The 16339-nt window shown below is 47.3% G+C and overlaps 1 protein-coding gene across 4 annotated transcripts in view; it reads left to right on the top strand.

Annotated features, from left to right (window-relative positions):
- The window catches only part of ALDOB (aldolase, fructose-bisphosphate B), a 146273-nt gene extending 131256 nt beyond the window's left edge, over positions 1–15017 (top strand). For 3 of the 4 annotated variants that reach the window (XM_075842293.1, XM_075842291.1, XM_075842292.1), the window contains exons 2-9: positions 7001–7122; positions 7647–7858; positions 7938–7992; positions 8085–8245; positions 10474–10557; positions 12792–12966; positions 13814–14013; positions 14556–15017. In XM_075842293.1, coding sequence (XP_075698408.1) covers positions 7011–7122; positions 7647–7858; positions 7938–7992; positions 8085–8245; positions 10474–10557; positions 12792–12966; positions 13814–14013; positions 14556–14651 — 1095 coding nt within the window. In that variant the 5' untranslated portion in view covers positions 7001–7010 and the 3' untranslated portion in view covers positions 14652–15017. Of the gene's footprint in view, positions 1–5843; positions 5952–7000; positions 7123–7646; positions 7859–7937; positions 7993–8084; positions 8246–10473; positions 10558–12791; positions 12967–13813; positions 14014–14555 lie in introns of those variants that run through there. The other variant, XM_075842290.1, reaches the window with a different exon arrangement.
- The last annotated feature ends 1322 nt before the right edge of the window (positions 15018–16339 follow it).

Here is a 16339-nt window from a genome sequence, read left to right as displayed (position 1 = left end):
CCGACTGTATGATGTGTACGGGGGTGTACCGACTGTATGATGTGTACGGGGGTGTACCGACTGTATAATGTGTCCGGGGGTGTACCGACTGTATGATGTGTACGGGGGTGTACCGACTGTATGATGTGTACGGGGGTGTACCGACTGTATAATGTGTACGGGGGTGTACCGACTGTATAATGTGTACGGGTGTGTACCGACTGTATAATGTGTCCGGGGGTGTACCGACTGTATAATGTGTACGGGTGTGTACCGACTATATAATGTGTACGGGGGTGTACCGACTATATGATGTGTCCGGGGGTGTACCGACTATATAATGTGTACGGGTGTGTACCGACTGTATAATGTGTCCGGGGGTGTACCGACTGTATAATGTGTACGGGTGTGTACCGACTATATAATGTGTACGGGTGTGTACTGACTGTATAATGTGTACGGGGGTGTACCGACTATATAGTGTGTACCGACTATATAATGTGTACGGGGGTGTACCGACTATATGATGTGTACGGGTGTGTACCGACTATATAATGTGTACGGGGGTGTACCGACTATATGATGTGTCCGGGGGTGTACCGACTGTATAATGTGTACGGGGGTGTACCGACTATATAATGTGTACGGGTGTGTACCGACTATATAATGTGTACGGGGGTGTACCGACTATATAATGTGTACGGGGGTGTACCGACTGTATGATGTGTCCGGGGGTGTACCGACTGTATAATGTGTACGGGTGTGTACCGACTATATAATGTGTACGGGGGTGTACCGACTATATAATGTGTACGGGTGTGTACCGACTGTATAATGTGTACGGGGGTGTACCGACTATATAATGTGTACGGGTGTGTACCGACTATATAATGTGTACGGGGGTGTACCGACTATATAATGTGTACGGGGGTGTACCGACTATATAATGTGTACGGGTGTGTACCGACTATATAATGTGTACGGGTGTGTACCGACTATATAATGTGTACGGGGGTGTACCGACTATATAATGTGTACGGGGGTGTACCGACTGTATAATGTGTACGGGTGTGTACCGACTATATAATGTGTACGGGTGTGTACCGACTATATAATGTGTACGGGTGTGTACCGACTATATAATGTGTGCGGGGGTGTACCGACTATATAATGTGTACCGGCTATATAATGTGGACGGGGGTGTACCGGCTATATAATGTGTACCGGCTATATAATGTGTACGGGGGTGTACCGACTATATAATGTGTCCGGGGGTGTACCGACTGTATAATGTGTACGGGTGTGTACCGACTATATAATGTGTACGGGGGTGTACCGACTGTATAATGTGTACGGGGGTGTACCGACTATATAATGTGTACGGGTGTGTACCGACTATATAATGTGTACGGGGGTGTACCGACTATATGATGTGTCCGGGGGTGTACCGACTATATAATGTGTACGGGTGTGTACCGACTATATAATGTGTACGGGTGTGTACCGACTATATAATGTGTACGGGGGTGTACCGACTGTATAATGTGTACGGGTGTGTACCGACTATATAATGTGTCCGGGTGTGTACCGACTGTATAATGTGTCCGGGGGTGTACCGACTATATAATGTGTACGGGGGTGTACCGGCTATATAATGTGTACGGGGGTGTACCGGCTATATAATGTGTACGGGGGTGTACCGACTGTATAATGTGTACGGGTGTGTACCGACTATATAATGTGTACGGGGGTGTACCGACTGTATAATGTGTACGGGGGTGTACCGACTATATAATGTGTACGGGTGTGTACCGACTATATAGTGTTTACGGGGGTGTACCGACTATATGATGTGTCCGTGGGTGTACCGACTATATAATGTGTACGGGTGTGTACCGACTATATAATGTGTACGGGTGTGTACCGACTATATAATGTGTACGGGGGTGTACCGACTGTATAATGTGTACGGGTGTGTACCGACTATATAATGTGTCCGGGTGTGTACCGACTGTATAATGTGTACGGGGGTGTACCGACTGTATAATGTGTACGGGTGTGTACCGACTATATAATGTGTACGGGTGTGTACCGACTATATAATGTGTCCGGGGGTGTACCGACTATATAATGTGTACGGGTGTGTACCGACTATATAATGTGTACGCGTGTGTACCGACTATATAATGTGTACGGGGGTGTACCGACTGTATAATGTGTACGGGTGTGTACCGACTATATAATGTGTACGGGTGTGTACCGACTGTATGATGTGTACGGGGGTGTACCGACTATATAATGTGTACGGGTGTGTACCGACTGTATAATGTGTACGGGGGTGTACCGACTATATAATGTGTACGGGGGTGTACCGACTATATGATGTGTCCGGGGGTGTACCGACTATATAATGTGTACGGGTGTGTACCGACTATATAATGTGTACGGGTGTGTACCGACTATATAATGTGTACGGGGGTGTACCGACTATATAATGTGTACGGGTGTGTACCGACTATATAATGTGTACGGGTGTGTACCGACTATATAATGTGTACGGGGGTGTACCGACTGTATAATGTGTACGGGTGTGTACCGACTATATAATGTGTACGGGTGTGTACCGACTATATAATGTGTACGGGTGTGTACCGACTATATAATGTGTACGGGGGTGTACCGACTATATAATGTGTACGGGGGTGTACCGACTATATAATGTGTACGGGGGTGTACCGACTATATAATGTGTACGGGTGTGTACCGACTATATAATGTGTACGGGGGTGTACCGACTGTATAATGTGTCCGGGGGTGTACCGACTGTATAATGTGTACGGGTGTGTACCGACTATATAATGTGTACGGGTGTGTACCGACTATATAATGTGTACGGGGGTGTACCGACTGTATAATGTGTACGGGTGTGTACCGACTGTATAATGTGTCCGGGTGTGTACCGACTGTATAATGTGTACGGGTGTGTACCGACTGTATAATGTGTACGGGTGTGTACCGACTGTATAATGTGTACGGGGGTGTACCGACTATATGATGTGTCCGGGGGTGTACCGACTATATAATGTGTACGGGGGTGTACCGACTATATGATGTGTACGGGGGTGTACCGACTGTATAATGTGTACGGGTGTGTACCGACTATATAATGTGTCCGGGGGTGTACCGACTGTATAATGTGTACGGGTGTGTACCGACTGTATAATGTGTACGGGTGTGTACCGACTGTATAATGTGTACGGGGGTGTACCGACTGTATAATGTGTACGGGTGTGTACCGACTGTATAATGTGTACGGGTGTGTACCGACTGTATAATGTGTACGGGTGTGTACCGACTGTATAATGTGTCCGGGGGTGTACCGACTGTATAATGTGTACGGGTGTGTACCGACTGTATAATGTGTACGGGTGTGTACCGACTGTATAATGTGTACGGGTGTGTACCGACTATATAATGTGTACGGGTGTGTACCGACTATATAATGTGTACGGGGGTGTACCGACTATATAATGTGTACGGGGGTGTACCGACTATATAATGTGTACGGGTGTGTACCGACTATATAATGTGTACGGGGGTGTACCGACTGTATAATGTGTCCGGGGGTGTACCGACTGTATAATGTGTACGGGTGTGTACCGACTATATAATGTGTACGGGTGTGTACCGACTATATAATGTGTACGGGGGTGTACCGACTGTATAATGTGTACGGGTGTGTACCGACTGTATAATGTGTCCGGGTGTGTACCGACTGTATAATGTGTACGGGTGTGTACCGACTATATAATGTGTACGGGGGTGTACCGACTATATGATGTGTCCGGGGGTGTACCGACTATATAATGTGTACGGGGGTGTACCGACTATATGATGTGTACGGGGGTGTACCGACTGTATAATGTGTACGGGTGTGTACCGACTATATAATGTGTCCGGGGGTGTACCGACTGTATAATGTGTACGGGTGTGTACCGACTGTATAATGTGTACGGGTGTGTACCGACTGTATAATGTGTACGGGTGTGTACCGACTATATAATGTGTACGGGGGTGTACCGACTGTATAATGTGTACGGGTGTGTACCGACTGTATAATGTGTACGGGTGTGTACCGACTGTATAATGTGTACGGGTGTGTACCGACTGTATAATGTGTACGGGTGTGTACCGACTATATAATGTGTCCGGGGGTGTACCGACTGTATAATGTGTACGGGTGTGTACCGACTGTATAATGTGTACGGGTGTGTACCGACTATATGATGTGTACGGGTGTGTACCGACTGTATAATGTGTACGGGTGTGTACCGACTGTATAATGTGTACGGGTGTGTACCGACTATATAATGTGTCCGGGGGTGTACCGACTGTATGATGTGTCCGGGGGTGTACCGACTGTATAATGTGTACGGGTGTGTACCGACTATATAATGTGTACGGGTGTGTACCGACTATATAATGTGTACGGGGGTGTACCGACTGTATAATGTGTACGGGGGTGTACCGGCTATATAATGTGTCCGGGGGTGTACCGACTGTATGATGTGTCCGGGGGTGTACCGACTGTATAATGTGTACGGGTGTGTACCGACTATATAATGTGTCCGGGTGTGTACCGACTGTATAATGTGTACGGGTGTGTACCGACTATATAATGTGTACGGGGGTGTACCGACTATATGATGTGTCCGGGGGTGTACCGACTATATAATGTGTACGGGGGTGTACCGACTATATGATGTGTACGGGGGTGTACCGACTATATAATGTGTACGGGGGTGTACCGGCTATATAATGTGTACGGGGGTGTACCGACTGTATAATGTGTACGGGTGTGTACCGACTATATGATGTGTACGGGGGTGTACCGACTGTATAATGTGTACGGGTGTGTACCGACTATATAATGTGTCCGGGGGTGTACCGACTGTATAATGTGTACGGGTGTGTACCGACTGTATAATGTGTACGGGTGTGTACCGACTATATAATGTGTACGGGGGTGTACCGACTGTATAATGTGTACGGGTGTGTACCGACTGTATAATGTGTACGGGTGTGTACCGACTGTATAATGTGTACGGGTGTGTACCGACTGTATAATGTGTCCGGGGGTGTACCGACTGTATAATGTGTACGGGTGTGTACCGACTGTATAATGTGTACGGGTGTGTACCGACTATATGATGTGTACGGGGGTGTATCAAATCTCCCCGAATGTCGGGGGAAAAAGGGATCCGGCATGTTGGATTTCAATATCCTTGATCTTCCGTTCCCGTGGGAGATAGGTGGTGCGCGCTCACCTGACCACCGCACGCGCCTGTATGGGGGGGGGGGGGTCCTGTATCTAAAGTATCCGTCATGTAACTTTGATGTAGCTCGTGTTAACCCGGTTGTCCAGTTATATGGCGTGTTCTCCGTCTATCGCAGGCCGTAGGGTTGTTATGACATGTTGACTACGTAAAAGTCTGATCAGTGTATTCTGACCTCCGGGACCCCCACCCTATCCCAAGAACGGAGGGGCTCGGTGGAGGCTTCTGACCGAGATGGGAAATGGCAGTAGGTAAACCACGATGGCACGATCGTATGACTGCGGAGATGGCGGCGCGTTCACCCTCCCCCGTACGGCTGCAAATAGTCACTCGTCTGTTGTGGGTGCGGAACGTTTTTCTTGTGTTCCGGCATTGAGGGCATGATGTGCAGCCCCCCCCCCCCCTGAGGCGTGACCTTTGTCCACATTGCCCCCACCCCCCTCCCGGCCAAGACCAGCCTAGTTGTCAGTGAATGGCTGCATGTGAAGGAGTGTGAAGGCGAGGAGCCTATGGGTGAGCAGGGCACATAGGCACCGCCCCCCAGTCCTATAGGTGACACTACATATAATGCTGTGATGTGGCTGTCCCCGTCCCACCCCTCACCAGTCTGCGAGCCGCCCTACAGCCACCACACCAGTAAGTGCAATGTGTTACAATGAATATTTGCTGTATCTCTAGGGGAAGGGAGTAATGCTCTGCAGCTATAATTGCTGGCTGCTTGTGATGTGTAATCGCTGCAGGGATCATGCTCTGCAGATTGAGTTTCCACTATGTAGAAGTGCCTGGTGCAATGCTCTGCAGGAATCTCTTGTTTTGGGGGAGGGGGTTCCTGGTAGACCATGCTTACGTCTTTCTGTGGAGTTGGATTGCGTCCTGTTTGTCTCCTCATAAAGACGTTGCGTTATTGACTGGACCGTAACGTAAGATTGAGCCGCAGAGTCCGTCGTTGCAGCGCTTACAATCTAAAAGAAAATGACTGCCATATCCTCCTCGGGGACTTCTACAATTAAAGGGGCATTCATAACGTTAGCATCAACCATCACTGGGGGAGGTCTGATCTCCGGGACCCTCGACGAGCACATGAATGAAAGGGCTTCTTTTCCAGAAACAGCGCCACTCTAGTCTATAGGCTGCGTCTGGTACTGCAGCTCAGCTTCATTTTTTTGAATAGGGCTGAGTTACAATACCGGGACCAGCCCATGGATAAGAGGGGCGCTGTGTCTGCAGAAAGAAGAGGATACATGCAACTATAATAATAATGATATAACTGGACGCTGCTCCAATGTCCATATTATCTGTAATTACATTTGCTGTGCTGTTGAATGCAATCTATTGTTCCCTGGTATCACCCATTTCAAGCTAGGGAGAGATCGACTATTGTGTTATTCAATGAAATTACTGATCAGGACCCCCGGGATCACTGCCCGAAAATCCCTTCACTTCATCGCAGCCCCCGTTTTAGAAACACTGATGTTGGGAGTTGTAGTTTTTGCAACTAGGAAAGTTCCGTTTCATCCGTAGACTGCACGCTGCTGTTTATGGCGGTCTGCATCCCGCAGACATAATATACTAACACTCTGTTGGAGTTCCCGCATAGGTGGTCCGGACGTTGAGTACTACGATGCTGGTAGTCGATTTCCTCCTTTGTATTGAGCTCCCCTCTAATATTGATTCTACATCATCAGACCGTCCAGAATGGCCCACCAGTTCCCGGCACTCACCTCTGAACAGAAGAAGGAGCTCTCGGAGATTGCTCAGTGTATTGTTAAAGATGGCAGAGGAATTCTGGCGGCAGATGAGTCTGTGGGTAAGTATATATGATTTCTGTCTTACTGGAGCAGTGGGGTATATAGACGAGACGAGGCTTCATGGCAACCATCCAACTGGGCCACCAATATGGTGCCAGCTTTTGCCACCCAGGACAGAAGGGCTGCATAATTGTCCCCATCCTAGACCCTTGTGAATTGTCCCTTCCCCTTGTTTGCGAACTCTACATCTCCACTGGAGTCCTGCACAGGTTATAAAGGAGATTGGATTAACCAGGGCTGGGTCCCCTCTCTCCGAGGGCCACAGAGTAGCCGTTGCCCTTGTGCCTTTTAATTCTACTTCTTTATCGGCATTATCATAATGAACGTTCCCGTATCTGTCCACCTGCTTCTCTGTGGTGCATTTCCGGTGGACGCCATATGGAATCCATCTTTGTTTCCATTACGTTAGTAGTTCTGGCCACACATGTTCTGGGGGAGAATCTCATCTTGTAGGAGAGCGATGATACTTGTTATCACACGCACATATTTTCCGACATGGTTGGTAACCAAGTTTTCCTCTCAGGGACCATGGGAAGCCGCTTGAAGCGCATCAACGTGGAGAACACCGAAGAAAACAGACGCCAATTCCGTAATCTTCTCTTTTCATCTGACCCCAAACTTAATGACAGCATTGGTGGAGTCATTCTTTTCCACGAAACACTGTACCAAAAGTCCAACACTGGTGTCCCCTTCCCCAAGGTCCTGAAGGATCTTGGCATTGTAGTAGGAATCAAGGTCCGTCATCCATCATCTCATGTCTTCTGCAGAGCGATCAGTCACGTCATGTCCCTTATTAATCTCTTGTCTTCGATAGGTGGATAAAGGCACGGCTGCTCTTGCTGGGACTGATGGAGAGAACACCACTCAAGGTCAGTACCTACATCTCCCCGGAACTGGTCCTCATCCACAATCCCAACTTCTCCTTGTATTCCTTCCACATCCCTGCTTGTTACAATTGCAGGTCTGGATGGACTTGGAGAGAGATGCGCTCAGTATAAAAAGGACGGAGTGGACTTTGCCAAGTGGCGTTGTGTGCTGAAGATCTCCGACCATGCCCCCTCAAGCCTCTCCATTTACGAGAATGCCAATGTGTTGGCCCGATATGCAAGCATCTGCCAACAGGTAGCCTTCTCCTTCTATAATGTGTGTCTGTTTTGTGGCTGCACTTTATCTTGGCTTAGGGTCATGTCTGTGTCTATCCTGGCACAATTTCAAAAGATCACTCTTGAACTCTATCACACATGATCCATACCCAAGGGAAAGAGCTGACTAAGGGCTGACTAAGGGCTCCTTCACATCTGCGTGGAGGGGTCCGTTCTGCTCCGTCATAGGTGCCGAACCACGAGAGTACCGGAAACTCGGTATACGCTCTGTAACGGAAACCAAAGGCTCCTGACGGCACTGATCCCGTCCATCGGGTCTGCCTTTCGGTTTTCGACATTTTGCCGGACATAAAAACACAGCAGGCTACACTGTTTTATCTGGCAAAAATAGCGCAATCTGTGACGGAGCCTCCAACGTAGACGTGAACAACCTCGGAGCCGTGATTAACCCCAGTAGACCTTGAATGAAAAATATAAAGTTGTGCTTACTGGGACTGTTGGAAGGACTCCTCCCGTATATTGTATTTCTTTTTCAAAATAATATTTTTTTGTATTGTAAGCAATGGAGGTTGTGTAGACAATGTGCAGCCATGTTGTCACCATGTCGATCTTACAGGGCTTTTTAGGCTTTCAGCAATCCCTTTTTGTTAAAATGATACCCCAATGGTAATCGCATGGTGTCTCGCTGCTAGAAGCCCCAACAATCTGTAGATGAACCAGGCAGCAAGTGTTCTTTCCCCATCAGGGCCACTATGATGCCATGTGGTGAGCCAGGTCCTCCTTGAAGTCACTCTCCACTCCGGCTAATAGTTCAGGGTCCTGAATGGGGCACCCTATTCTCTTTAGAGAGGACATGTCACTAGGTCATACAAGTTAAACTGGTTATCTGACCTGACTAGCGATGTCTCCCTGATTCCAGTGCTGTTTTTCTTTTTTTCCTGGACCTCCTGGTTCCAGAGATATGGCCCACTGTTGTGTTGGATCCCTCTATGCTAATTTGCTGTAGTTAGCCAAAAGGGTGTGAACTAGCCTCAAGCTGCCTCGCGCTGATTGGTCAGCATCAGAGGCAGGGAAGCTAACTACAGAAAATTAGCCAACACAACAATGGGCCATATCTCTGGAACGGGGGGGGTCCAGGAAAATAGGAAAAACGGCGCTGGAATCGGGGAGGCAGCGCTATTCAGGTCAGTTAACCAGTTCAACTTATATGACCCAGTGACAGGTCCTCTTTAAACAAAAAGTTCCCTAATAGAGCACTTCAAAAACGGTACAGGCAGCGTTCCCGGACATCTCCCGTTGGGGAAAGAAACATCTGACAAGTTGGATTTAGTGTTGACTAAGGTAACCGGCAGCCACTTATCTCCTACGGAAACCGGCATGTTTATTGGGATGTTGAGAAGGTCATAAACTCAAAGATCTCTCCCTAGTACACGAGATTTATACCAATCCACACAGCCCTCGAGACCTCCAACGCACCACCAGAGAGACTACACAAGTCCCACCGCCAGAGAGACTACACAAGTCCCACCGCCAGAGAGACTACACAAGTCCCACCGCCAGAGAGACTACACAAGTCCCACCGCCAGAGAGACTACACAAGTCCCACCGCCAGAGAGACTACACAAGTCCCACCGCCAGAGAGACTACACAAGTCCCACCGCCAGAGAGACTACACAAGTCCCACCGCCAGAGAGACTACACAAGTCCCACCGCCAGAGAGACTACACAAGTCCCACCGCCAGAGAGACTACACTAGTCCCACCGCCAGAGAGACTACACTAGTCCCACCGCCAGAGAGACTACACTAGTCCCACCGCCAGAGAGACTACACTAGTCCCACCGCCAGAGAGACTACACAAGTCCCACCGCCAGAGAGACTACACAAGTCCCACCGCCAGAGAGACTACACTAGTACCACCGCCAGAGAGACTACACTAGTCCATTTCAGACACTTGCCCCCCCCCCCCCCTCATTAACATGCATGTTTGCCATAGTTGGAGATAAGCGGCTGCCGAATCTGCTACTCAAATGTGAAACTTATAGGGTCTGGATATTGGGTAATGTAGTCCTGTGTTTTCATTAAGATCTTGAAATCGTTCAGTGATTGCTTTCCGCTAATCTGTCGTCACTCCCGATCCTCAATTTTTGGAGTAAAGGAGCCTTACAAGATTTCTGCCGTTCCCAAGCTACAGCGAGCAGTTTAGATAACTTGGTTGGTTCCTTATTCTATAAATCTGTGTCTTTCAGAATGGTTTGGTGCCAATTGTCGAACCAGAAATTTTGTCCGATGGGTCACATGATCTCCAGAGGTGCCAATACGAGACAGAAAAGGTAAGTCCAAGCGAGTGTTAAAAGGGATTTCTGAGACTGTAATATTCATGGCCGGTCCTTAGTATAATATCTGATTGGTGGGGGTCCGACAAAGCACCCCTGTCGATCAGCTGAATTAATTCACTTGAGCTGCAGTACCAGGCACTGCCACAACCAAATGTATGGCACTGTGCTGGGATAAACATCAAAGAGGGCCCTTCACTCCGCTAATTGTCAAGAGTGCTCGGAGTTAGACCCCTGCCGATCACATACTGGCGTCCTAAGGACCGACCATCCGTATTACAGTAAACCCCTTTATGTGCTCTCTTTACACCATGATGGGTGTTGTAGTTGGTGAACAGCCTACATCCTCGTTAAACATTAACATTTGTGTATTTGACATATCAAAGCTTCTTATTATAGGAAAAATCTGGGAATGACGCCAAGTGGACCTTGGACCTAATGACCATCCCCATACAATACTGATCATAGAAGCGCCGATCATTGAGCTGTCTTGATGATCGGCGCTCGCTGTTATGGCCGGTGTAAAAGGACCTTCTCCAACACGTACAGTCAGTAGAGCACTGGTATGAAGTATTACAGCGCCATTGGTCCAATCCTATTCAATCCAAACATATTATCAGGCTGCAATATTTGTACAGTAGAGCGCCACCTCATGGCAACAAAGGAGTCGTCCGCTTTTTACATCGGGGTCTCTGATGATAGATTACCATGGATTTCTGGGGGTCCCAGCAGTCTAAGTGTTACACAGGGTTCATTAAAATCAATGGGCTGTCTGTGTAATGCATGGAGGTGCCGGGTCCTCCAGACTAAGAGACACTCTTTTCAGCCACTCTCTCCAAACTGGCTTCTAGAGGTGGAACCAAGCGGGTAACCCAGCCGCCTCTACATTCACATGCCCTAAATGTACGGATGAACAAGCCTTGTCTTAGGCAGACAACCATTTAAGCCATTAAATCTCACGATGGTGCACAATCTTTACTGGCCTGCACTGCCCCCTCAGGACTGCACTAGCCATTACACCGTAACCGTTTTGTTTGGAACTTTGACTGTAGTGTCTTTCTGCTATGCCTGTGCGATCGACAGGATAAGCGTGGTGCTGATTGACCTCTGATCCTGTCCGTTTAACCTCTTTGATGCCGCAGTCAATAGCGACCGCGACAGCTAGGTGGCTGGATAGAAGTATTGTGATGCAATTGTGGAGTGACTATCGTTTGCCATGGCAACTTGGGCCCTCAGGAATGCCATGGCTGTTAGACCCCCAGGCCTGGCACGGCTATATGTCTACTAGATCATTCCAGATGGGCAAGCAGTAAGGCTTTGGTATACAGAGTTACTAATTTACAAATTATTTCCGCACGGTGAGCGTAAAATTCTAGCGGACCCGTCACTAAATACTTGTATTCCCCATAAAATATCGATTCTGGAGCATATTTTCTTAGAGCTCTGCATGGCCCCCCGTTCCTCTGTTATTCTTCCTATAAATGTATGAATAAATTGACAGCTGGGTGTTACCAGTTGGGGGTGTGTCACTACACAATCTGTCCAATCAGTGCTGACACGGTGAGACTGTAGGACACGCCCCTTTGACAAGGAGAATGGTAACAGCCAGTTGTCAATTTATTCATTTCTAGGAGGAATAACAGAGGAACTTCACATCGCCGAGTTCTAAGAAAAGTTGCTTCAGAATTGTGTTCTCATGGGAATACAAGAATTTACTAAAACGGACACGTCAGGAGGGACCGCTCCTCTTTAATATGCAAGGACTATAGCGGAATTGCTCCCCCCCCCCCCCCCCCCAAATAGAAATGTAATAAAAGATAATCAATAAGTTATGTGTGTTCCAAAAGCAATCGATAATTACAGAAATATGCCCAGTCCTTAAGTGGTTAATCATTATATGATGATCTGTTTGTTAAGACCTCTGTTTGCTGTCAGTGATGAGAAACCTTTCTGATTACATTCAGAGACTGAAAGCTGGTCCTGACCTAGTCCTGCTCACACAGCTGCAGTTTGCTCCGCACAGCACAAATCTCTCTCATGTCCTTGACTCCAGGCAGAGCTCCGCCCACATCCTTTCATTGTAACAAACAGCAGCTGTGTGAACAGGACTAGATCAGGAAGGGGTCACATTCACCGACAGTAAGCAGGGATCTTGAAAATGGTGAAGAATTGAGTTTTAGCACCCTGGTGATATTGAGGTGTAATTGTTGCATGTCCGTCTCTTGACACAGGTCCTCTCTGCGGTGTACGCTGCGCTCATCCAACATCACGTATATCTTGAAGGAACGCTCTTAAAACCAAATATGGTTACAGGCGGACAGTCCTGTCCCCAAAAATTCACGCCAGAGCAGGTCGCTATGGCAACTGTGACAGCTCTGAGACGCACCGTACCCGCCGCAGTGCCCGGTAACGCAGCTACGTGGAATATACTGGTGGACTACTTTTCCAATTTCCATCTTTTTCTCTATAAAGCACGTTAGTCCGGTAACAAGGGGTTAATTCTTAAATATATTCAGGAATTGAGGGACCTTTTATAGGAATTGCTTCGGGTTCCAGTCATATAGCAGGGAAGCACGAGTACAGGCTGCCATACGTAGACCCGTCTGGATGGAGGTCTATCATCTGTCTGGATGCTTTGAACAGAAGCGTTTGCCGACCATAAGTGGATGGCAGGTTGTCCCGCTGCTGTGACCTCCAGCAATCCGCTGTAATCACTGGAGGAATTTGGCAGCAAGTGTAGTAATGCCCTACAGCACCCCCACAGGAGCAATGAAGCATTACACCGTTCTCATTGAAATCAACGGTCTGTCCGTGTAATACATGGAAACGCCGGGTCCTCTTTGTAGCCTCTCTAGGTAATAGAGGAGGGTCCTGAATGGGGAAGCCCGCTTTATTTACTCAGGATCCCCAATAGGATATTTGTGTAGTACTTTTTAAGTTCATATTGTGGCCTGCAGGGAAAACAAAGCCATAAAATCAGTGGCCTTCCGTTTTTCTTCTTAGCGGATGCCGGTAGTCCTCCAGAGCCAAGAGACGCTCTCGAGTTAGGTCTCGGCTTGAGACAATAGAGGGGTCCAGAGCAGCACGATACATAGGGGCTTCTAAAGGAAACCTCATACAGGACTCTGCCTTCAGCTCCTTCCCTTATTCTTTCACATTTCGCTTTCTTTCAAAAAATTTCTGTCCTTTTTCTTTTTGCCTCCCCGGGAAAGCCATTGGTACATTTTTTTATTTTTACGATGGGTTCTTCTAGGTATTTGCTTCTTATCTGGAGGTCAGAGTGAAGAAGAGGCATCTCTCAACCTGAATGCCATGAACCGCTGCAATCTCCAACGCCCCTGGCGTGTGTCGTTCTCGTACGGCCGTGCTTTGCAGGCTTCAGCACTCTCCGCCTGGCTCGGGAAGGTGGAAAATGTGAAGGCATCTCAGGAGGCTTTTCTCAAGAGAGCTAAGGTTAGTATTGGTCCTTCTCCTATAGATGGTCTCATTCATTTACATAGAAAAAGCTCTGCTTCACATCAATAATCCCATAAAACTATAGGATCTTCATGGAACTCGAGGAGTATTCCCAGAATCGACAATTATAATTGCCAAATGGGACACTCACCGATGGTGAGAAGATGGGTCCAGAACACCCTGTTCCTCCTCTGCAATCGAAGACATTGACTGGAGCGGTGGTCGAGCACGTGCGCTGCTGCTCCATTCAAAGCCTATGGGACTGACGGAAACAGTACAGCACTCGGCTGTTTGTCTGTCCCAGAGACCGGCTCGACCACCGCTCCATGCCATCTCCTGACCTTATCATTGCCAGTGGTCAGGAGATCCCAATACGTGTGGTCGTTTCAGACTGGACCAAAAGTGTCCTCCACAAACTGCATAGTTCTGATGCATCCCCTGATCGTAGTAGTTGTAGTCCGGCATCATTTTACACCTGTTTCACGACCTACAGATTTTGGCTTTCACCAGTGGTTGACTACTTGTTGTGTGTGTTGCAGATTAATGGCTTGGCATCTATTGGAAAGTATGTTCCATCTGGATCTTCTGACACGGCCTCCTCGGAGTCTCTCTTCCAACCAAGCTACACCTATTGATCTGCCCTCCGGCTTCTCTGCACTGCCCTGACAAGCTTTCTTTATCTGGAGGGGCTTCTTCCCGTACTCTGAGCCGTTAATAAAGGTTGTCCCAAGCTCAATCACATCCTTTAATGTAGAAATATCTTTCTGGTGGTATGTCCAAAAAATTCCATGTGGTAATGGTGTCTGGTGCTGTCATCTAGTGATTGAATGCTAGAAGACAATCTAGCACCTCCATGGGTGAGCGGGGTGTATAAAAGGCAATGTGTCTGGCCAGGACCCAAAGATATTGTATATTAAACCATTAGACTTTTGCCTTGCTGCTATTTGAAGAATGACCAAAAGGAATGGGGAACGTGACGTCATTAAATACTTTCCTTAAAAGCTCTTGTCTGTCGTTTTCATAGTGTGATTTACAGGGACATCTACGACTGGCGGTGCCAGTAGGCAAATATTTACATACAGACCAGATGGGTTACACCCTAGAATTCTTAAAGAGCTTAGTTCAGTTATTTCTGTCCCCCTTTTCATAATATTCAGAGAATCTCTAGTGACTGGTATAGTGCCAAGGGACTGGCGCAGGGCAAATGTGGTGCCTATTTTCAAAAAGGGCTCTAGGTCTTCCCCGGGTAATTATAGACCAGTAAGCTTAACATCCATCGTGGGGAAAATGTTTGAGGGGCTATTGAGGGACTATATACAGGATTATGTGACAATAAATAGCATTATAAGTGACAGCCAGCACGGTTTTACTAAGGACAGAAGTTGTCAAACTAACCTAATCTGTTTTTATGAAGAGGTGAGGAGAAGCCTAGACAGAGGGGCCGCTGTGGATTTAGTGTTTTTAGACTTTGCAAAGGCATTTGACACTGTCCCCCATAGACGCCTAATGGGTAAATTAAGGACTATAGGTTTAGAAAATATAGTTTGTAATTGGATTGAGAATTGGCTCAAGGACCGTATCCAGAGGGTTGTGGTCAATGATTCCTTCTCTGAATGGTCCCCGGTTATAAGTGGTGTACCCCAGGGTTCAGTGCTGGGACCACTATTATTCAACTTATTTATTAATGATATAGAGGAAGGGATTAATAGCACTATTTCTATTTTTGCAGATGACACCAAGCTATGTAATATAGTTCAGACTATGGAAGATGTTCATGAATTGCAGGCAGATTTAAACAAACTAAGTGTTTGGGCGTCCACTTGGCAAATGAAGTTTAATGTAGATAAATGTAAAGTTATGCATCTTGGTACCAACAACCTGCATGCATCATATGTCCTAGGGGGCGCTACACTGGCGGATTCACTTGTTGAGAAGGATCTGGGTGTACTTGTAAATCATAAACTCAATAACAGCATGCAGTGTCAATCAGCTGCTTCAAAGGCCAGCAGGATATTGTCGTGTATTAAAAGAGGCATGGACTCGCGGGACAGGGATGTAATATTGCCACTTTACAAAGCATTAGTGAGGCCTCATCTAGAATATGCAGTTCAGTTCTGGGCTCCAGTTCATAGAAAGGATGCCCTGGAGTTGGAAAAAATACAAAGAAGAGCAACGAAGCTAATAAGGGGCATGGAGAATTTAAGTTATGAGGAAAGATTGAAAGAATTAAACCTATTTAGCCTTGAAAAAAGAAGACTAAGGGGGGACATGATTAACTTATATAAATATATTAATGGCACATACAAAAAATATGGTGAAATCC

Source organism: Rhinoderma darwinii, chromosome 11 (genome assembly GCF_050947455.1).
Source record: "Rhinoderma darwinii isolate aRhiDar2 chromosome 11, aRhiDar2.hap1, whole genome shotgun sequence".
Classification (NCBI taxonomy): domain Eukaryota; kingdom Metazoa; phylum Chordata; class Amphibia; order Anura; family Rhinodermatidae; genus Rhinoderma; species Rhinoderma darwinii.
Note: the sequence above shows the minus strand (reverse complement) of the source record. Positions and strands in the feature narration are given on the sequence as shown.